This window comes from Sardina pilchardus, chromosome 17, assembly GCF_963854185.1.
Source record: "Sardina pilchardus chromosome 17, fSarPil1.1, whole genome shotgun sequence".
In the NCBI taxonomy this organism is placed as follows: Eukaryota; Metazoa; Chordata; class Actinopteri; order Clupeiformes; family Clupeidae; genus Sardina; species Sardina pilchardus.
The window spans coordinates 7758506-7783519 of record NC_085010.1 but is presented as its reverse complement, the minus strand read 5'-3'; the positions used below and the strand labels follow the sequence as shown (position 1 = coordinate 7783519).

General features: G+C 41.8%; 1 protein-coding gene across 1 annotated transcript in view; it reads right to left on the bottom strand.

The window, feature by feature from the left end:
- Window positions 1–22689, bottom strand: part of cradd (CASP2 and RIPK1 domain containing adaptor with death domain) — a 30071-nt gene extending 7382 nt beyond the window's left edge. The window contains exon 1 of the mRNA XM_062518478.1: window positions 22039–22689. Within this exon, the coding sequence (XP_062374462.1) occupies window positions 22039–22345 (307 nt within the window). The 5' untranslated portion in view covers window positions 22346–22689. The remainder of the gene's footprint in view (window positions 1–22038) is intronic.
- Between the last annotated feature and the right edge of the window lie 2325 nt (window positions 22690–25014).

The following is a 25014-nucleotide window of genomic DNA, read 5'->3' as shown; positions in this document are numbered from 1 at the left end:
TGTGTGTTTCTCTCTTTTGCTACTGCATGGTCTTCTCCTTGTGCTCATTGTGCCATTTAACTCAACTCTTAACACTGTACATACATGCACACACACACACACACAGACAGGGATTACGGTGCACTGACACTGCTCCCTGGTCAGCCCAAAGAGGATGCATCACCACGGTCACTCATGTAAACACATAACAGGGTTACCCCCCCCCCCCCGGACTGCATTTTAAAAGCTTCCATCATTTCTTTCCTACAGAGTTTGACATGTTAGTTGTTCATCAGTCAACACCAGTTCTACACACATTCTCATCACACACACACACACACACAGACATCACTCATTTCTGCTTTCTGTTTTTACACACAGACACAGACACACACGCACGCACGCACGCACGCACGCACACACTCCACCCTCGTTAATGCAATCCATCTCTGTGAAGGCATCTGAAATTAGACGGAACTGTGACAGGCCTATTTTCTTCTGAACAGGGTTATTCCTGGTAGCGGTGTTCCTTTTCCAGATTACTGCACTGATTCATGTGTCTCTGCTGCTGCTAAATAGAAACACGCCAGCATTGGCTGCCGGAGGCACGTCAGGTCACCGTTCATTAGAGCGGATCGTGGTCAAGTGCTTCCGTACAAGGAATAGCATTCCAAATCCCAGCCACCTTTATCAATGCCGAAACTCGCCAGGCATGGAACGTACACATGAATTACATAGAGTACAACCTCACCTCCAACAAACACGTTCAAATTCCATTCCAAAAATGCAATTGTGAGTTAATCCATTCCATGTGGGTTCCATAAACATGACAGTCAGAGGGTGGCATGCCAAATTTAAAGCATGTACTTCAAGAATTTCTTGACATATCACACTCAAAGTATTCATGGACTTGACCTTTGACCTCATACATCTCACTTTTGCTTGAAGTCCATACAAACACTCGTACCAAATTTGAAGCATGTGCGTCTCAATTGCGTACCCATTTTGTAAGCTGTTCAAGCTGAATTAAGTGCACTTAAATACAATGCCAAGGAATTACCAGTGCATTGTAAAATATAATGTATAGTTAAAACAGATAATGCAGAGATGGTAACTAAGGTGTTAACAGGATAGTCATGGTTGTTGAATAGTTTAATGATGATAGTTTAAAAGTAGACAGTTTAAAAGTTGACTATAGATAATTTAAAAGTTGTTGAAAGATAGATAGTTTAATGGCTGTTGTCAATAGGCAGATAGTTTAATGGATGTTGTCAATAGGCAGATAGTTTAATGGATGTTGATGGACATAATTTAATGAATGTTGATAGAGATAGGTTAAAAGTTGTGGATAGAAAGATAGCTTAATGGATGTTGATACACCTAGTTTAATGAATCTTGATAAGCGCCAAAGTCACTAAATTGCGACAAACAGCAATTGAAATGCCAAAAAAAAAGCAAGTCTCAAATATCCTGCATTCACATCCAATTCATCTCCAATAAGAAGAAGCCACGGGATGTCAATCCCCACTAATTATCCACCTCCATTGCATTTCACCACTGCTGACGACACTCCCTATCATCTCATTTATATATTTTTTCTCTCTTTTTCACTTTTTTTGTCATTGTTTTTGTTTTGCCTTCAGTCCAATCACAGCGCGCGTTTCCCAGAGCGGCACACGTGAACTTGGTCCTCAGCACACGCTGGGGAGAACGAGTTCTAGGAAAGCAGCACGTTCCGAGCCTCATGCCAAGAGAACCGGGCCAAATGTGTCCTTACAGAGAACTAAAAATGGATGCGAAGGGGTCGGCTGCAGGCAGACGAACAAAGAACACAAACAAGAACCAGGAGGGAGAGAAGGAGAGAGAGAGAGAGAGAGAGAGAGGGATGAGGAGGGAGGGAGAAGAAGCGAAAGAGAGAAAGTGTGTGGGAGAGAAAGAGAAGGATGGAGGGAGGGTAGGGAGGAGTGGGCAGGTGGGCAGCCAGGGAGTGGACCTGAACTTCTTTGGGGGAGTCATTTAGCATAACGAATTGAACAAATCTGAGGCGGGCAAGTCAAGGCAAGGCAAGGCAAGGCAAGGCAAGGCAAGGCAGGGGCGAGTCCGATGCAGACGCAGACATGCGTGCCAATGAGGATTGGCACTCGAGGGGAACACTGCCAGCCCTGCCCCAGGCTCCGTTGATAAAAACGCCTGGTGCTCTCCAAACATTCCCAGAGATTTGGTAAAACAATCCACCCTTCTAAGAATTTCTTTTTTTTTTTTTTAATGACGAGGGCACATGCTCCAGCATGAGTTTTCACACACATGTGGACACTTTATTACAGTGGTTAGCAATTAACAGCTAATAGTTCACGTCGCTGTTATTTAGCATTGTTGCTTTTTGTAGGAGTTGGGAAGGAGCCTCAGACCTCTATGTGCTGTTAATATATTTTCCAGGTGTGTCATTATTTTCTATTAATTTGTTGTGTTGGATTTTTATACCAGAGAGGGTTGAAGTAGAGCTTTGTTTATACTGTGGTCCTGGCGTTAGCTATTTTTTCCTCTATGCTAGCTCCCGCTGACTAGCGAGCTAACTGTTGTTTCATGATGTTTTGGATCTGATGTAAATTCGCATCATCCAGGCAACACAGCACAACAACGCATTTATTTAGCGTCATGTCCCTCCCCCTGCAAGTGCTGACATTGCCCCACCCCTCGCGGCTCCTACTCGGGTCTAGTGTGAACACAATTACCCGTATCTCACTCGGACATAAAGCTCATGTGGGAAACGTCCGTGTCGTGCCTCTACCGGGTAAATATGTCCGGGTAACTTTTAGAAGTTATGTGGGAAAGGGACTTTAATGTCAGTCTCACACACACACACACGCACGCGCACGCGCACGCGCACGCGCACACGCACACGCACACGCACACGCACACGCACACGCACACGCACACGCACACGCACACGCACACGCACACGCACACGCACACACACACACACACACACACACACAGGAAAGGGGGACAGAGGCGTGGCTTTACCGAATGGGTGGACAGGGAGATGGGCATCAGGGCAGTGTCCACTTGGGCGCTAGCTATGCTACTCCTGATAATTACATTATCGACTTGTATACAATATATATATATCTCCCTCCCAACACACACGTTGTCATGGCTTGACTGTAAATAAAGGATAATCAGGTGTGGGGGGGAAGTATACACACAGGCACACACTCATGCAGAAGAACACAACACACAACCAGTTTCCTAAAAGAATTGGACACATAGATGTAAATAAAAAAAAAGAATGTGATGATTAACAAATAACGTTAATCCATATTTAATTGAAAATGGAACATTGACACCACATCAAGTGCTGACATGGAGAATCCTATGAAGGATGTAAGATCATTTTCAGCTCTTTTTCTTTGCCAGCGATGGAAAAGTTGTGTAATGCTAAAAAAACAACTGGAGGAATATTTCATAACGCACGCACGCACGCACGCACGCACGCACGCACGCATGCACTCTCACACACACACACACACACACACACACACACACACACACACACACACACACACACACAAACATTTATGAAAGTCCACAGATTTGCATCCAGGGCTTTGTTGATGGTAGGGGTCTCAGTTCTTAGCAAAGCATTTCTCAAAACATGCACTCACTCTGCATTAGAGAACATGTGGTGGGGGTATAAGTGAATCTCAAGGGTGTGAGTGTGTCTGTGTGTGTGTGCGGGCGTGTGTGTGTGTATGCGTGCGTGCGTGAAGGTGTGTGTAAGTGCGTCTGTTTATGTGTGTGTTGAGTGTGTGTGTGTGTGTGTGTGTGTGTGTGCGTGCGTGTGTGTATGCGTGCGTGTGTGAGTAGGTGCGACCATGTGTATGTTTATGTGTGTGTGCTTGTGTGTGTGTGCAGGATGCTGTAAGTGCATATTGGGGGAGCGTCTGTACTGTACTGAACTCCATGCCTTACCGTTTCCGGGAAAGGAAGAGGCCAGCGCGCCAGCGGGGCCGTCCAGCCGGCCGACCGACCAACCCGGGGCCGCCCGCTCCGCTGACATTATCCCCTGATTTACATCACTCAAGCTCCAGGCCATTCTGCTTTCTGGAACATTCTCTGAAAAGCCCGCCAGTTCCAGGGCCCTCTCTGATAAATCTCTGCTTCAGTGTATGTGTGTATGTGTGTTTGTGTGTGTGTGTGTGTGTACTTGCCACTCTCTACAGGACTGATAAATGTCCTCGTTCCACCAACTAGGGCCATCTTTCCTTTTTGTTTTGTCTGTTCTCAGAAGAGAGGCTGTATCCGCTGAAGAGAATAAATCTCCATCACTCCCACCCCCACCCCCGTCTCCACCACCATCCCAGATCAACCACTATGGTGTGTCCCACGTGACAGGGACTACCCATGCAAACCATCAAGAGCCAGCGGTGTGTGCGCGTGTGTTTTATGCATTACAGGGACTGGTCATACTGGCCTCTGTGGTTCTTTGTGTGTGTGTGCGGGTGTGTTGTCTGTGTGAGAGGGACCAGCATTTTTACCCTGTATGCTGGTGTGTATGTGTGTGTAATAGGGGTGTTGACAGAGAGCCAAATAATCAGTTAACTGCACAGACGTTAAACTATTTGAATATAAATGTCCCTACTTAGAAATCAGCTTTTCTCAAATGCATGGAATTGTGGTAGTTGTACTACCATGCATGGCCCAGAAAGTTCATATATTGAGAAAATGTTTGTGTGTGTGTGTGTGTTTGTGTGTGTGTGTCTGTGTGTGTGTGTTTGTAAATCTATAGCTCACAACCCCACTTGCAGTTACAGGGGTCCAAACATGTGATCAATGTAAAGGTAATGTGTATGTTAAACAAGTCCAATGTGCATAATGGTTGTCTGAGGACACCTCACACGAGGTACAAGGCCACTAAGAGCCATAACAGCACACTCACACGCACACACACGCACACACGCACACACACACACACACACACACACACACACACACACACACACACACACACACACACACACACACACACACACACACCAACACGAACACACCCACACATCTTTGTGTGTGGCCGTGTGCATGCAAACTTTCCCTGATATGCTCCGTTTTCATAATCATGAGTGACAACGCCGGAGTTATCAGACACTGCACTCCGAGGCGCAGAACCATCTGATCAAAGTTACACAGCATACTGCACACTAACAAGGCACCGATTGGGAAACTTGATACCGATAAACGGTGCCGAAACTGATACAGGTTCTTTTTTTTCTTTCTTTGGTTTTCGTTGTAAATCATACCCTTAAGTAGCCTGGGTGTTCCCATGATGCCTTGCACGCGATTTGAATTCAGGCTGCTAAGGCAGCCTGGAAACTACCGCCCTCATTTTTGCCTCAGATAGGGGACCAATCACAGAACAGGGGGGAAATTCAGACGATGATGAGCTACAGTATGCACAGACGCATTTGATAGACATCCACGGCGCCCAATAAACTGAACTGGGCATTTTTTTTAAAATATGAGAAAATTAACGTTTGGTTCAAAGACCATGTGTCACTGAGAAGTTGTGGCGCTAGCCATGCTAACCCTTCGTAGAGTAGAAACAAAATAATTTACCATTTTCAGGCCTTGAAAGCACAACAAATTTGCCATTAGCTACATCAGTCATCAATGCCAATATTGGCCGATACCAATATTGCAAACATAACGAGATGAGGAGAGGGAGAGGCTGAGGTTGTGGTTATGGTCGTGAGATTTGGCAGACGCTTTTGTCCAGAGTAATATAAAACAATACAATAGCTAAATTAACAGTGAACAGTTTTAAAAAGTTGGTAAGACTACATTAAGGAGAACAGCCAGAATAAACCATAATGGCAATGCAATCAATAGCCTAATGAAAATAAACAAATATATACAAATCATAACTCATAAGAAACACCTAATCAACCCAAACCTATCACAGGAACAGAGAGCACTGGGCAACTCATTCCACCAACAAGGAACCACTTAAGAAAGGAAAAGAGTCTTGAATTCGACCTAGCATTTATGGCTGGTCGACATAACAGACGTTCATCTCAAATGTTCCAAAAAGAACACAACAGACGTTCATCTCAAATGTTCCAAAGAGAACACAACAGACGTGTACACAAAGATGTGTACTTTGTGGTGTGTGTGTGTGTGTGTGTGTGTGTGTGTGTGTGTGTGTGTTATGGGGTGGGGGTCTTGCTTTTCCCGTAGACAATGGATGGTGTCTGTGTGTGGTTGTGGTGCGGGATCTTATTTCCAATAGACAGTGGATTGTGTGTGTGTGTGTGTGTGTGTGTGTGTGTATGAGTATGAGTCTGTGTGTGAGTTTGTGTCTGTGTTTTTGTGTAAGTGTGTGTGTGTGTGTGTGTATCAGCAGCTAAAAAAGGCCACAGCTAAATCCCCAGAGGAACCAGATGGTTGTGGAAATCCAAACAGTTCTCCTTATTTCAGCTTTCCCTGTTTTTCACAGTAGACCCCCAACCCCTAATCACATCTAGCAGAAAAGCAAGGTCAGGGGGTGCTTTTGTGTGTGTGTGTGTGTGTGTGTGTGTGTGTGTGTGTGTGTGTGTGTGTGTGTGGGGGGGGGGGGGGGGGGGGGGGGGGGTGGAGAGGGTTATTAACACAGGCAGTTCATTCCAGGGTTGATGTTTTGCTGTTTGTTCCCAATCTGGCAAGAGATTTGGCAGATAAAAAGGCCTTAGATCTGTCATTTAAACCAGCAGTAAGGTTGTATCTAAAACTAGCAATCTAACTGGCGATGAGCCAGCAGACTCACCCTGTAAGAACCAATAACAGATGCCACCACTAGCTAGCTAGCTAGCTTGCTTACAGATACATTTGGCGATCTATTCAGCAAAATCTTGTAAAAGGTAAAAGGTGCCCAAGTGGCTTGCAATCCAAGGACCAACATTTGATTTTGACTAATCAGCCCAAAGCACTTATACATTTAGCAGGACAGTATACAAGTAAATGTTACAAATTTGCCGTTAGCCGATATCAGTCATCAAGGCCCATATTGGCCGATACCAATATTGCAAACAACTAGAAAAACACTCAGAGAGCACAGAACTCCGCCTGTATTGTTCTTCGTAGGTTGTCATACATTTGAACGTAAACTATTCAGATCGCCAACACACCACTAAGCGAAGAACATAAACGCCTCCGGTATCCCGACAGTCATACGGATCACTCAAATTTAATCGTTTCTTCCTTGGGTCATTTCTGGCCTTCCCTGAAAACAAACACAGATGAAAACATAACCTCCTTGGCGGAGGTAACAAGATGAGGTGAGGTTGTGGTTATGGTTGTGGGATTTGGCAGACGCTTTTGTCCAGAGTAATATAAAACAATACAATAGTTAAATTAACAGTGAACAGTTTTAAAAAGTTGGTAATTAAGGAGAATAGCAATAATAAACAACAATGGCAACGCAATCAATAATGAAAATAAACAAATACTATAATGTACAAATCATAAGAAACTCCTAATTAACCAAATGCATGCTGAACAGATGCCTTTAGACGCTTCTTGAAAGACCCAAAACTATCACAGGAACAGAGAGCAAAATCTTTTAAAAGGTAAAAGGTGACCAAGTGGCTTGCAATCCAGAGAAGGGCTCAATGTAACATCAAAATTAAATGTTGGTCATTTTCTTGCATTTCTGAATTTCAACTCCTATGACAAAGACTAAAAAGGACATTTGATAAGAAGGAGAAGGGGGGGGGGGGCTTCGGTTTAATAAATGCTTAACTGGCTTACTAGAAGTGTTTACCTCCAACAGCCAAAGTAATACCTCCAGACTAAGGGAGATAGTGTTGACCTGGTGTCCACAGACAAGGAACAGTGGGAGCAGTGCGTGTCTGACGTAGAGATTAACTGAATGCAGCACCGATACCACACTTGGGTCCTAGTGGCCACGGAGACCCTCGTTCGAGTCAGACAATTGATCAAATAATTGTGAGCTAAGAATCATGAGAAGTGAATCACTAGACTCCCAATCTTGCACTCTCCTCCATCTTATGGGTCTTTTCCACTGCATGGACACTGCTCAACTCGACTCTTCTGTACTCTACTCCATTTTGGTACCAGGTGTTCTCTACCTGATTCTGGTGCCGGGTGTTTGTTTTCCACTGCAACAAACCCCCATTAGCTGGCTGATTGCCATAGCAATGCTGAAGAAAACAACTGTAGTCATTAACGTCACCTTTTGGTACCAGCTTAGCTCGCTTGGAACCTCAACAGAGGTGATGTCAAAAATAGCACCACGTACCAGTTTTTGCTAACAGAAAACCAAAACAGCAAATAGAGTCGAGTCAAGTTGAGCTGCAACCATGCAGTGGAAAAGCCCCATTAGACAGGCTGAGCCTCTCTTGGGGGTCAGAGGTCAGGCTGTTGTCCTGGGGGTTAGATGTCTGAGACTGAGATTATCGTAACCCAGACCCAGACCACACCCCACTGCACTTACTTGCGTCAACATCAACTGGTGCTAGCATCAGAGTGGGGTCATTCCACCTCAATTCAACAAATGCCTTCTGCTTGACCATCTCAGATTTCCTTCAAAATGTTACCACCTGAAGAATAACCATTTAAACTGACTTAGCCAAAATATTAGATTGGTATACCTAATACATCCAGAGAAAAACGTTTTTGAACATGGTACCCCCCTTCTGATTTTTGGCACATTGGCGCCCTCATCTAAATCTGCAGCAACGTTCAGATGTCATTATCTCAAAAAGTGTTCAAGCTAAAGACTTCAAATTTTCTGGGAATAATGATTGCTACCTATAGATTCCACATATTCATTCGTAGGCCGTATGTATTGATACTGACTGTGTTTCAATCTTGTGAAATCAGAAGAAAAATGGCAGATTTTTTTTCAACCCCCACATTGGGCGCTCCATTACACAATTTGTAAACAAAATGTTTGACAAATGGTTATGTCTCTCTACAGAAGTGTTTAAGCTGTCTTTGAAAAAGTAATTAAGAGGTGTCTATATTGCTTTTTTGTTGGAAGTATTGTAACACAAAACTGAAAAATAATCAATTTGGATGATATTGTATCTCCCCATTACAGAGGTATGACACGCTATACCAATGAATTGAACACATCTCCAGAAAGAGTATGAAATGGGCTTTCAGACTGTGAAATTTCAAGATGGTATTATGGCTGCAGTTATTAAAAAACATTTTTTTAAATATTGGTCTATTACAACAATTAGCATTGCTTTTTTGTGCTATTATTTAATGATTTCAGAATCCTTGTCTTATTCCTAAGTATCAGATGTTTATGTCTCATACTGTTAAACATTTATATTTTCATTTACTTGCTGAGTGATGAACTAATAAAATATTTCCTGTATTTCCGAAATAAATTGCTGCTGTCACTATTTGATGCCACTAGATGTCACTGTTCATGGATATCAGCAATGTGTTGCTATAGTAGACCAATATTTCAAAAATATCATTTCAATAACCATAGCCATAATACCATCTTGAAATTTCACAGTCTGAAAGCCCATTCCATACTCTTTCTGGAGATGTGTTCAATTCATTGGTATAGCTTGTCATACCTCTGTAATGGGGAGATACAATATTATCCAAATTGATTGTTTTTCAGTTTTTGTGTTACAATACTTCCAGCAAAAAAGCAATATAGACACCTCTTCATTACTTTTTCAAAGACAGCTTAAACACTTCTGTAGAGAGACACAACCATTTGCCAGACATTTTGTTTACAAATTGTGTAATGGGGCACCCAATGTGGGGGTGTGAAAGAAATCTGCAATTTTTCTTCTGATTTCACAAGATTGAAACACAGTCAGTGTCAACACATACGACTTACGAATGAATATGTGGAATCTATAGGTAGCAATCATTATTCACAGAAAATTTGAAGTCTTTAACTTGAACACTTTTTGAGATAATGACATCTGAACTTTGCTTCAGATTTAGATGAGGGCGCCAATGTGCCAAATATCAGAAGGGGGGTACCATGTTCAAAAATGTTTTTCTCTGGATGTATTAGGTATACCGATCTAATATTTTGGCTAAGTTAGTTTAAATGGTTACTCTTTAGATGGTGAAAGTTTGAAGCAAATCTGAGATGGTCAAGCAGAAATTTTCTCTAAAATCCGTTGAATTGAGGTGGAATGACCCAGTGTGCAGTTGAGAGCACCTCTCTTAAAGTAAGCATGCAGTCAGGGGTGGAAAAGGTGGGAAGGGTAGGCGAGGAGGGAAATGGCTGCATCGTAGCGAAACGAGCATAAGTGACATTGCTGCCAACAGTGCATAGCTTCCATAGTAATAATAATAATAGCAGTTTCCAAATCAGTTAGAACCAAAAACAGTTAAACTTATTCATTTCCATGTAGGGCTATGTGGCATGACAATTCAGATAGCATAAAAAATGTCTAGCCTATGTATTTATTTAATATACGTTTCTGTCCCAGTACATTAATATATATCATACAGTACCCTCCAGAATTATTGGCACCCTTGTGACTAAAAATAGGTATTAAAAAAATATGTTGGTGATTTATTGTACTCCCACAATGAAAATAATGAGGAAAAATATACCCTGCAACAGAAGCAATTATTTTCTGAGAAATAGGAAAATCTCATAAAGAAATAAATATTTTTAACAAAAACACATTGCTCACAATTATTGGCACCCCTGAAACATATTATGTACCAAATTAAACAGGAGCGTTTTCTTATGTAAATGCAACTTTTTAAAGTAAATCAGAGTGTCTGTGAACTTTCAGAAGTAGTTCATGACGTTCTTTTTCACTATGGTATGAAAATGAAGTCACTCAGAGGCTAAATCCTCTAGTAATTTTTCAACATTGGAGAGACGAGAATACACTAAATTGAAATAAAAAGAAAGTGTGTTGACATTTGTAAGTAAGAGAATGTCTATGGAAACTAGGTATTTAATGCTTGGACAAAGACCCATGCCTATTTTGCCCCTTTTGTCATTTAATGAACAATGCAAATGGCAGGAGTTACTGAATGGTACCATGACATGTCTGGGAGTGTGGTCTATTGTCAGATGAAAAGAAAATTGTGCTCTTTCGCTAAAACACTTAAGGTGTCATAAGAACATAGAAGAATGACTATACTAAAAAGAATCCCATGCCTAATCAGAATTATGGTGGAGGGGCAGTGCTATTGTGGGGCTGTTTTAATTCCCAAAGGCCTTGGGAACCTAATTTAGGTGCATGGTATCATGAACACCAAGAAGAACCTGAATATTTCCAAAGGAAATCAAACAATCTCTGCCAAGGCCCTAAAAGTTGGTCATAATTAGGGATGTCACGATTCTCCAAATCCTCGATTCGATTTAATTTTCGAATTTAAAGCCACGATTCGATTCGATTTTCGAACTTTTTATTGATGCATTCCTTGTGTCATTATTATATTCATTTTTATTTTTGCCCTCTTCCTATTCTGTTTCAGGGGGCTCTTATTTTGAAAGCAATTTTTATTTTGAAACCGTTCCATCCGTGAGGTTGTAAACAAAAAAATGTTAAACATAGACATGTGAACATAGTGAAATGAAGCAACACAGAATGATACTTTGAATGTTTGTGCACACTCTGAAGAGACCCAAGGTTAGTGTTCATGGAATAAGTACTTATCAATGTGCATTTTAAGCCTTAAAGTAATTTTGGACTGTAGGCTAACTAAGTCGTTTTTTACTTGCTAAGTTGAGAAGGCTAAATTGGTGTTAGGCTAACTGACGTGAATGAACGCAAAAATGCTTCCACACCCGTGATTTCAGAGTAACAAGAGGTTGATGTGCATTTTTAAACTGGCTGCAGCCTAAAATTAGAGGAGTATTGATGCTGCACGTGTGTGGTTTTGCTCTTGGGCATACATGCTGGACGTTACGTTGGGGGTGTGGCTGCATCGTCGTTTCTAATTTTCAGTTCGAAGTTCGAGATTGAAATGTAATTTCGATCGATTTCGATTTAAAATCGAGATCGTGACACCCTTAGTCATAATTGGTTCATTCATCAGGTCAATGAACCAAAACAAAAGTCCATACAAAAAAACATGGTTTACTGAACACAAAGTCAAGCTTCAGACATTGCAATTGCAGTCCCCTCATCTTAAACTCCTTAGAAAAACAGTGGGTCAAATGAGATGAGTCAAAGAGGAGAATGCACAAGTGTGGACCTAGCAATCTGGATGATCTGGGGAGGTTATATAAAGATGAATGGTCTTAAATCCCTTACTTTGTATTCTCAATCTTTATGGGGTGTCAGAGAAGAATATTACAAGTTGTTTCATTGACAAAGGGAGGTTTAAGAGGGTATTACAAGTAGGGGTGCCAATAATTGTGAGTGACGTGTTTTTTGTTAAAAATATTGATTTTCCTTTTTCTCAGAAAAAAATTGCTTCCGTTACAGGGTATATTTTTCCTCGTTGTTTTCATTGTGGGAGTACAATAAATCACCATAAGATTTTTCTTATACCTATTTTTAGTCAACTTTTACCAAGGGTTCCAATAATTCTGGAGGGTACTGTATATTATATAGTGAAATAAGCAGTAAGCCATGGCTAAGTATTTTTGTTTGTGGAATGGATTGGTCCGCACACTGGGTAGGCTCCAAAAATACACTTTATTTACTATATAAAAAGGCAACGTTTCGATCCGCAGTGGGATCTTCTACAGGCCTATATAAAAAGGCAACGTTTCGATCCGCAGTTCCTTGCCTTTTTATATAGTAAATAAAGTGTATTTTTGGAGCCTACCCAGTGTGCGGACCAATCCATTCCATTATCTATACTTTTGTCCGGCACCTGGATTATTTCTGTGGATGTGCGCACCCCAACCAAACGCCTAAGTATTTTTGTTTCACATACAGTACCCTCTAGATTTATTGGCACCCTTGGTAAAAGTTGACTAAAAATAGGTCTAAAAAATAATATTTAGGTGATTTATTGTACTCCCACAATGAAAACAATGAGGAAAAATATACCCTGCAAGGCAAGCAAATTTATTTTGAGAAAAAAGGAAAATCTCATAAAGAAATAAATACTTTTAGCAAAAACACATTGCTCACAATTATTGGCACCCCTGAAACATATTATGTACAAACTTTAACAGGAGCATTTTCCTATGTAAATGCAACTTTTTTAAGTAAATCAGAGTGTCCGTGAACTTTCAAAAGTAGTTCATGACGTTCTTTTTCACTATGGTATGAAAATGACGTCACTCAGAGGCTAAATCCTCTAGTCACTTTTCAACATTGGAGAGACAAGAGAATACACTAAATTGAAATGAAAAGAAAGTGTGTTGACATTTGTAAGTAAGAGAATGTCAATGAAAACTAGGTATTTTGTTGAAAATGCCTATATTTCCAGTTAAAATGATGATTAAAAGGTTCTAATCATCTGGAAATGTGGCAAACATGCTTGGACAAAAACCCATGGCTATTTTGCCCCCACGTACAGTATAGAGGATGGTATGATAAGCAAAAAATTCCATAAGAACCACTGTTGCGAGTTACAGACAAAGCTATCATCTTGGGGTCACCAAGTCCCCCACAAAAATCTTCAAAAGTGACCTCACTGCTAATAGATTATTTAGACAGCATGTCAGGTTAACGCCACTCCAGTCATTTAATGAACAATGTAAATGGCAGGAGTTACTGAATGGTACCATGACATGTCTGGGAGTGTGGTCTATTGCCAGATGAAAGGAAAATTGTGCTCTTTTGCTAAACACACTTATGGTGTCTTTGGCGTACATAGAAGAATGACTATACTAAAAAGAATCCCATGCCTAATCAGAATTATGGTGGAGGGGCTGTGCTATTGTGGGGCTGTTTTAATTCCCAAAGGCTTTGGGAACCTAATTAAGGTGCATGGTATCATCAACACCAAGAAAAACCTGAACATTTTCAAAGTAAATCAAACAATCTCTGCCAAGGCCCTAAAAGTTGGTCATGATTGGATCATTCATCAGGTCAACGAACCAAAACAAATGTCCAGATCAAAACAAATATGGTTTACTGAACACAAAATCAAGCTTCAGACATTGCCATTGCAGTCCCCTGATCTAAACTCCATAGAAAAACAATGGGATGAGTCAAAGAGGAGAATGCACAAGTGTGGACCTAGCAATCTGGACGATCTGGGGAGGTTTTGTAGAGATGAATGGTCTTAAATCCTTTACTTTGTATTCTCAATCTTTATGGGGTGTCAGAGAAGAATATTACACGCTGTTTTATTGACAAAGGGAGGTTTAAGAAGGTATTACAAGTAGGGGTGCCAATAATTGTGAGTGACGTGTTTTTGTTAAAAATATTTATTTCTTTATGAGATTTTCCTTTTTCTCAGAATACATTTGCTTCCCTTGCAGGGTGTATTTTTCCTCATTGTTTTCATTGTGGGAGTACAATAAATCACCTAAAGATTATTTTTTATACCTATTTTTAGTCAACTTTTACCAAGGGTGCCAATAATTCTGGAGGGTACTGTAGCAGTGTGCTTGTTGATGTTTCAGAATGACAATTAAAGAAGCTCTTTCCCCGAGGATGCATCTGCACATTCAGCTTTTAAGGATAAGCAAATATTTCCACCGCTGTTAGTCTGTGTGTGGGGTAATGTGCGTGCAGGTAAATTTGTGTAAAATGTATGTGTGTGTGTGTGTGTGTGTGTGTAACTATAAATTATCTATGGTGAGTATAGTGTGACACTGTGTGTGTGTGAGCTCAATTGTGAGTAGTGTACACAAAGAGAGCAGTTCCTCCGCCATGTGTGCTTGTTAGGACAAGAGGTGCGTGACTTGTGTTAGTTCATTCTCTCTCTCTCTCTCTTCCTTTAAAGTTCATCCCTCTTAAACTGTCTGACCTCTTTCGTCTTCACTTGTGTCCTTCTCTCCCCTCTCTTTTTGTGTTTATCTTTCCTTGATGGATTTCTCAATCTCTCTGCTTTTGATTTCACTGTTCCCTTGTGTTCTCTTTCTGCTCTCTCTCTCTCTCTGCTCTCTCTTTCTTTCTCTCTTGCTCTTGATTTATGCTCTTTCTCTCTCTGCTCTCTCTTTCTTTCTCTCGCTTTTGATTTATGTGCTCTCTCTCTCTTGCTCTCTCTCTCTCTGTTTTTCTCTCTCTCTGTCTCCTTTTCTTGTTGGTTTTGCAGAATGGGGGCCTGGTCTTGCGCTGACAGGAAAGTTCTTGCCACGCCAAGATTCCTGGAAAGCGTACGGCTCTCAGTGAGGAAAAGAAAAAAAAAAAGAAAAAAAGTTTATGGGGGGAAAAAGGAGGGAGGAGGGAGAACAGCACTGCTGACGTCTGCCAAAAAAAACAAACGAAGAAACTCTCCTCTGCGCCAGTGAGCTTTTAAGGAGGCTTATTAATGTGCCCATCTCACAGACCCCCTGAAGGAGGGAGGGTGGGTGTGGGCCCCCCGTTCAAGCACCACTTCCCCCCCCCCCCCCCTACACACACACACACACACAAACACCCCCACTGCCCAGGGCAGTAACTGCAGTAACAGCTTGTCCTAACTGCTGGTGAGCGACCAACTGTCGTGCAGTACTAAATGCTGACCATCCACCCTGAATCCATTACAAAATATTGTTCTATTAAGTCACCTTTCTTGTTCAATATACTGTAGCTGGACAGATGGAAGGAACAATAGAAATAGGGCTGTCCGACAAAAGTTGTGTTCAAAGCGCTGTGCTGCATCACACTGTACAGGACTGCATAGGACATTCTAACTAAAAAAACACAGTAATCAAACTAATTGTGTCGCAGACACTTGCTTGTGTCGTATGCAGTTAGGACAGGGTGTAACGAGCTATTAGGAACACAACAGCCTCACGGACACAAAACAGTCAAGAAGAGTAGACAGCACCAGGACAGCGGAAACAAACACACACACGCGCACACACACACACACACACACACACCTCGATCCTCAACAACACAACTTACACACACACACTTCCTGTCTGATGTTTACACTGCACACACAGAGTCTGGAGGAAGGACTCTTAGTCAGTAACCAACAGGCTAATTCTTAGAATTTTGAAAATGAATCTTGATAGATTTATTCGAAGTGTGCAATCAAACATTTCATCAACCCGTATCTCTTTTTTTATCCATCTGTGCATCTATTTCTTAATTTATTGGCATTTATCTAAATGGGTCTGTCGGTCCACATCATGGCATGACTGAATGCTCAGGGCCAAGCTGGATGTCTCTGCCCTTTGCTACTGATTCTTGGGCTTTCCTACAATGAACACTCACAGAAGAACAAGGTTTCTTATTCGAAAGCCTCTGTGGTAACGGTGTGGCAAAAGACGACCACGTGGCTTCTTTTTTCGAGACCTCCGTGCTACAGGAGTCGCAGTGGAATGGCATAAGCATGAAGACAGCCGCCTTTATCATATCACATCTCCATGGAAACTGTGAGTCTTGGTTCGGGGAAGTCGGGGAGAGTAATGGGAAGGACGAGAAAAGGGGAGGGCTGACCGACAATAAAGAAAAAGAAAAAGGGTTGTTTTTTTGCATAACTTTTTCAAAACTTCTCGGAAAAGCAACTTGAGGCACTGGCGAAGGATGTGCCGCTATTGCCTCTCTGGAGATTTGTTCTCACAAAAAAATAACCAATTAGGCGAGAGCAGGCTCTTTTGGATAGGAGGATTGGAGGAGCAGAAGAAGTGAAGGAGAAAGGGGGGAGCATTCTGGGCTAAATGGATGTTCTCAGCGAAACAGTGTGGGCCTCAAGGACCACGAAAGAGCCCCACAGACTCACAGTGAGTCAATTAATGACTGAAATAGGAGACAGTGCGCGAACAGCTGTTTTCGTTCTCCAGCTTTCTTGTGGTTTGTTTCTATTGTTTCCAATTGTTTCTATTGTTCTGTGGGTTAGACCTCTGGTTGGGACCGTTCAGTTTATGCTTATTAACAATCACCTTACTTTCATCACAATCTGGACTTCAAGACGGTTGTCACACATACACACACACACACACACACACACACACACACACAAAGACAAAACAAGGAGCTTGTGATGACACCAGACTACAGGGTCACAGACTAAATCAGCCATATCAGAAATTTACATTTATTTATTTGGCGGACACTTTTATCAACTTCTTATGCAAATTATATTACAAAAGCCAATGTCCCAATAGCAAATCGGGATTAAATGCTTAGCTCACTGGCACAACAGTGGAAGATACTTCATGCTCGCCCAGCTCCTTAGCCACGACACGATCACTGCCCCAACCAGGCACAAAACTCTGTCGTTTGAGGAACATCTGCTGCAATAATCACTCCACTGTAACCAATGGACAGGCTACACCAGACATGATAGCTCCACGTACATTTGAAAAACTAGTCTTCTGAAACTATTTTACGCTCCACTAACAGAGCGCTTCATTGACATGCCTAGTGTAGCCTGGCTGCAATATACTAAGCCTAACTTCTGGACACTTGAGCACAATGAATCTCAGCCCTGTGCAGACTACACGATTTCAGCCCGATTTTGCCACGATTGTGTCGTGGCCGACACATTTCCATTGTCGGGTCCGAATATTCAAAGTCGGGAACGACGTTCGAAGGAGGAAGTGTCTTGTAATCTGACATGTTCAACGACCCGCGATTTATTGTCTACGACATTCTACGATGTTACGACCAAAAGTCTAGCATGTCAGAATTTTTGGGGAGTCTCCTACGACTCCCGTGTTGACACTGCACTGTGACAACACACGACAAGAAGGCTACGATAGATGATATTGTAATGTGTCCACTCTTGCGGCCACGACGCTGCACGATTATGTGGTTCTCTGATCGCCAAGTCTGACATGGTCAATCGTAAAAGATAATCGTGAAAGACAAAAATCATAATCATAATCATAACTCAAATTCTTCTAGATTCACTATATAGTTTAAATGTAAAACTTGTTCAGATTCATACAACACACATGTCCACCAAATTTGGTTCATTTCCGTGAATGTTTGTGTCAACCACAACAGACAACGCGCTAGGTGGTGCTATAGAGTCCCTGAACCACACCCTAGGTCAGAGTCTGTCTATCAGTAGAGTTATCAATTCTACAGGTAGCGGCCAATTTTTTAGAGGTAGCGGCAAATTTTTAGATATGAGAGTTTTAGACCATGCCAAGTTGGTGAAAAAGGGCACAACATTTCCGGTATGAGGATTCCACTATAATAATAATAATAATAATCTGAGCAAAAACAATAGGGCCTTGCACCTACGGTGCAGCCACTTCAGTGGCCGCACCTCGGTGCTCGGGCCCTAATAAAGTTTGTATATTTAGACTTTGAATTTTGTCACATAATTTATATCACAGCTACCTAAGAGTTTACCAAAGATAACCCCGTTGTCCGATTTCAATGTAATAATTTTTTCTGGATTTGGGGAGGTCTTGTCGTCCCTATGGGAATGTTAGCTTGCGATGAACGTCAACACATAGCAAGCTTGAAGTCAGTGTACATCGATGCTGCCTTCAAAACTGACCTTTATTCAGGAATTCTAAGATATCTTTTTCAATTTCGAACGGCCTTCGCTGCCTTGCTCTCTAGTTAGATATCTTAGAAGGCAGCAGTTTTACCCGATTCGAACGGAGCCTAGGTATAGAACACCGGATATAGAACACTAGCTATAGAACAACCAGCTATAGAACACCTCATTATGGATCACCAGCTTTAGAACACCTACTGTAGCTATAGAACACCTAATATGGAACACCAGCTATAGAACACACTTTTTTCTCTTTTCTTGTCATTCTTTCTCGGAGCGCCATGTCCTTTTCCCATCTGTTACCCGCACTTCTCATGTGAGGCTTTAGATGGTAGGTCTTTATTAATGATGTAATTATGTGGACCAAAAGCAACATACAAAGGTATTCTAAAACACTTTCACACTCAAGAACAATACTTAGCATGATGTACAATGCTAAGCCTTTATCAGATTGCTTAATGTTAAGCTATTTGCTCTGACTCTGACTCTACTGACTCATATTCACATGGTGTTGTCAACATTAAGTAGTGGTTCTGCTGCGGTGGTTCAGACTCGTCTAGAGGATGTCAAACACATTTGAAAAGTGACTAATTCACTTGCGACCGCCACGCACGCACGCACGCACGCACGCACGCACGCACGCACGCACGCACGCACGCACGCACGCACGCACGCACGCACGCACGCACGCACGCACGCACGCACGCACGCACGCACGCACGCACACACACACACACACACACACACACACACACACACACACACACACACACACACACACACACACACACACACACACACACACACACACACACACACACACTGTGCTGTGTGTGTTCAACCACAGAATACTAAGTGAATGCAACGTTCATTAGAACTGACATGTGCCTTGCATCAGGCTTGCTATTCAGCACAACACACATTGCCAGTGTATTATGTATACAGAATAATATATTATATTATTTTTGTTGGATACCAAATTATATGGGGGGGGGTTCTATGTTCCCACTTCAACGTCACTTCTTTAAAGAAGACAAATAACAACTTCCATGGCAACGGTCATACGTCATTCGTAGCTATCAACAAAAACAGAAGCCATGAATATTTATTAGTATTCGTGTTATTGATATTGGTGTTAACCTTCTTTCCAGTACAAAAACATGCCGCTTACACCTTGTTCAACTCATGAGTTTCGTTGCAGTCAGGGTTGTATTAAACAGAACTGTATACTTCTGATGCTACTTCGAAATCCAAGGAGTTGATTTTTCCTGCGTTTGTGCCATACGCCCACTGTACCTCCTCCACTGCCATTTATGAGCGTCTTCCCCAGAATACAGTCAATAAAACCAACAATTCAGCCAAGACAAGAGTGGGGGGTGGGGGGGGGGGGGGGCGCTAGAAAGATGACCACAGAGAGAGTGAGATGGATAAGGGAGGGACAGAGGGAGAGAAAGAGAGGGAGGGAGAGAGAGAGTGCAAGAGAGAGGGGGAGGGAGAGTCAGAGGCAGGCAGCCTCCAAATGGCTTTGATTATATTTTTCCTAGAAAGAAGGATACGAGAGAGAGTGTGTGTGTGTGCGCATGTCCTGCAGTAATACTGAGAACCAGGGCTGATTCCATGAAAAACAGGACTGAACGCTGTCTGTGTCTCAAGGTACAACAATACTAGGAATCTTATATCCCCTCTTTATATCCCCACTTTAAGCTATGCAAAGAAATACACATGATATGCAACAGTAAACACAAGCACGAAAAAGACATTCTTAGGTTTCATGAAAGACGCTACACAAATCAAGGTTGTTGTTATTGATGTCATTAATAATAATAATAATAATAATAATGATAATAATGATAATAAACAATAATGTAATTTTGTCATAATGAGCCAATTAAGGCCAATTAAACGGAAACAAATTAAAGGGACACTTCACCGATTAGCATTCAGCTTTGTATCTTTAAAAAAACAGTCATGTTTTTGAATGGTCGTGCATCATTCCCTCATTTTGCCTTAAGATGGGAGAAATACGGATTTCAATGAAGCCCATGAATAGGACTTCCTGCTTTCAATTATGTAAAATGATGATTTTTACATATTTGAAAGCAGAAAGTCCAACATTGAAATCCGTATTTCTCCCATCTCAAGGCAAACTGAGGGAATGATGCACGACCATTCAAAAACATGACTGGTTTTCTAAGGATACAAAACATGCTAATCGGTGAAGTGTCCCTTTAAGTGTTGTTCTGTGGCTACTGAGGAACAATATCATTGCTCCCTAATATGTCAAACTCAACATTCTGAGGCTCATAAAACTCAAGACATGTACTGCCTATTCAACATTCTTGCAGTAGGAAACATTCACAAACAGTAGGTGCAACCTGTAGTTAATAGATAACGGGCTGGTTACCTCTGCCAAGGAGGTTATGTTTTCATCAGGGTTTGTTTGTTTGTTTGTCTGTTTGTTCTCAAGATAACTTATCTAATATAATATAAATAAAATCATTTATTGAATCATTTTGGGAGTGATCCGTCTGGTCTGGATGCAGGAGGCGGTTATGTTCCCTTGGCGGAGGTCTGCACTCTCTGAGTGCTTTTCTAGTTATGATAAGGGCAACAACAAACGCAAGCACTGAAAGCCAGGGGGGATTCCAATGTGGTTTAGCGACAAATCTGGTTAAGTTAACTCAGAGTACTGAACTCATTAAGCTGTCTAGCTCAAAACTACTCCAATCAACACAAGTCATCTAAACATAGACCCTCTGGTTGTTTTAACTCTGGGCCATTCCTTTAAAGCCTCCAGACCTCCAGACATGTGGACAAGGGAAGAACAGTTAGGGAAAAAATACAGGCCAGAAAAATCCAAATACAGCCACCACCTCCATGATACGCACTGGCACTGCCAAGAAATAAGCTGTGACCTTTGACCAAGAGGGTTTACTCACAATGGCAATGGCTGTAGGCTACCTCTGGCAGAGCCATTTTTGAGGGAGAGCTTTTAAGAAAACTCTCAAATATCATGTTATGATGGGGGACTCTTGAAGTCAGAATGACAAAGCATCACGAGAATACAACAATAATGGTGCTTGTTAACGGCCATCAAAAACAAAACCCCCTCTTCTAACCTGTGAAGGCTGCAATTGTATCTAGATTTTTTAATAGGTGCATTTTAGATCAGACACTTCACAATTGCATTTAATTGTAACAGACCAATGGACTGTCCATCTTAAAGTCAAAACATACTGGCCATAGCCAATCAACTACATATAGCTGACTGCAATGAATGCAAGGAAGGTGTAGCCTAGGCTGCACAGACTAACCTGAAAGTCTCACGACTGTTAAGATTTACTGATTGTTGTAAATTGAATTTGCATTGGTCTTATTGACTACAAACGGTCAGATGTCAAGTTGCTTTGAAGTTGTATGCATACAAGGATTCCATAATGCCCCCTCGCACAAAAACATAGCCTACTGGAATGGTGTGGGTTAATCAGCATTGGCTTTGGAACTTTCACCCCGGGCCCTACTTTTTACCTGTTCCCGTGATTTTGACAGTGTTGTTGTCCAGTCCCTGCAACAGCTTCTCCTGCACCCATGGATATTCCACCTCCAAAGCCTCCAGAAATTTCCCGAAGGCTGTCGGCCCTCGGGCTGGGAGGATGTCGAGCAACATTAAAGTTTTCTTTTGGCTAGAGCTTTGTCGCTGAATCTCATCAACGTGATTCAATGTTAGGATGTCTTCCTGGTACAGGTACTGCACGATAGTAGTGTCGTCTGTACTAATGCTTGAGGAAAGATCCAGTCTGTGTTTACGAAGAATATCTTTATGCTGATGATCCATGGCAATACCAGCAAATTATCGGCTAAATACGTTGGTAACGGGTTGCCTGAATGAAATTACATTAAGTCACTGCAGCAAGTCACAACTAGCCAAGAACTTCTGACTAGTTTAGCGAGCTAACTTGATAGTCCGAAGTCACCCATCACAGTGAGCTAACAAGTATCATTTCTAGCGTTCATCAATGTCCTGCAGTTTTACAGTTCAACATTTACGTAGCATATTCGAGTGCAAATTGTGTTATTTAGACGTAAGAAATTATGGTCACTGTCAATTTGAAATATGATTACGATAGCTATGCTAGTTCTTACATTCTCGTAGCTCGTGTCCGCCCTACATTTCATCCGGTGAGAAACCAAGACCCCGGAATCATTGTAGCGTGGCGTTAAGAGAAGTGTCTAGGCTATCTTTGCCTAGGCCTATTTGATACTGTTCACACTGTTACTAAAACAGGCAAGAAGACGGGTGTGAAGTTATATTTATGACTTATCGCTTTTGAATAATATTTGGAAAAATAAATCTGAATTGTAGACTTTAAATTGGTTGATGCTAGCCCTCATTGAGTGTGTGTTGATTCAGCCTATAGGCTATTGTATTTTTGCACACACACACACACACACACACACACACACACACACACACACACACACACACACACACACACACACACACAATAATAATGATATATATTCCACTCCAAAGCCAGGTTTAGACAGATTAGCAATTAGGACCTTTTCAAATTTCTTCCAGAATGCAAATCCTTTGGTGTGTGAATCATAACGGAGAGGGGAGCTGCCAGATCTCTGCCGAGCACGGAACGCCTTGCAACATCAAATGCTTTAGCCTGCTGGTTTTATTTTTTGGTATTATTATTATTATTTTAATTATATTTGAGACTATAGGCCTATGCAAGTGCCTGGCCGACTGTTCCTCTGTGTAGCCTACAGTTGAGTTACAGACTGAGAGACAAGTCTAAGAAAATCAATTGAATCATGGCCATATTATTACAGATGCTTATCAGCTCCAAAGGCCTAACAGGTACCACTGATGCAATGTCTGCTACTGATCAGGGCAGCTAGCCTGACGAGCCAGACCCACATCAAGATGTAGGGTCTGGACACTCACCGTAGACAGGGCTCAATCGGAGGGGTGGGATAAACAGTTGTCTTTCAAATTCCCTCCCCGCAATAGGATAACGCTAAACGAATCATCTTCTTGTTTTCAAGTAGCAGGATGCGTAACCTTCCCTCTCCACGCAATAGGATAACGCTAAACGAATCATCTTCTTGTTTTCAAATAACAGGATGCGTTACCGTCGCAACTTCTGGTCGCATGTAAGTCACCATTATGTTAAGCCCTGTGATTGGCTCGCTGGTGCTGGGGGTTCTCAGCTCTCTGGCTCAATGGATCATGCCTAGACTGCCCCGCCAGCCAAATTACATTTGCTGCCGCTAGGGGCGTCTAGATTTCTAGGCTACAGGGCAGCTAGGGTTGGGCATCGATAACCGATTCCGTCTTGGAACCGGGTTTAACTTATCAATTCCATCGACATCGTACGTCTTTTTTGTTATCGATTCCCTTAACGATTCCCTCAGCCTGCATGACGTCAGACTTTTTCCGGTTTTCCTGAAATTTTGTGTTACTACACGCCCTCTGCGACGACTCATACTACAAGTCAAATCGTGTAAGGGTAGTAATACCAGCAATATGTTAAAACATTTGTCCGTGAAGCATGGGATTAAGCTCCAAGAGTGTTTGACAGACTACGGAGAGGTGCTAACGTTGCCCGGTCCAGGGCTCCAGAGTGCATATGCGCCCAAAATGTTTAAGAGTGTGCCTGAAAATAATTCTAGGTGCACCTGACGCTGCTCGGGTGAAAGCATACGTTTCCTTCACAAGTTTTAATTGTAGACTATGCGTGCAACTTTGCCAAACTGTATAACCCCTTGACCCGCTCTCTCTCCCTCTCCCTCTCTCGTGCGCGACACCCGCCCCTCGACATGCACATTCACAATCGTGAAAGCAATGACGCATAGAAGACAACTAGCGACATTATAATTAATTTCGGTTAGCATCATAACGTAGGCTACTGCACAAATTTGATTCAAACTCTTGCATTCAAGTTGACTGATCATCTCAATGTTTTCCAACTCTAAGACTCAAAAGGGCCTGTCCCAAGGAGACAAAGTATTAGCCTACCTTGCAACTTAAACACACGTGGGGAAACTGAACAGTCCAACCAGTAGACTATAATAAGCTAGCCAGCTATGCTACTTTGTTTACAATTTGAGGCTTCAAGCCGACAGCTGAATTAAAGAGGCAGAGTTGTAATATGAATAGTCATGAATGTCATGAATATCAGAAATGTCAGTAGTAGGCTATAGATTAGAATATATAAAGAATTATATTTTATTATATATATATACACTGTAGGCTATATATACATATTTATAATTCTTTAGAAAGAATATGTATATTCCTTATTGTGTTTTAAATAAAGACAAGCTTTTTCTACGCCTTATTGTTAAAAAATCATTCACATTATATGAAAGGAGAGAGATAAAAGGTGACCTTTTGGCGTTAAAGGCGATGCAACGAAAAATGTGGGTGCACCTACATTTTTTGGGAATCGATAAGAGAATTGATAAGGAATTGGATTGATAGGCAGAATC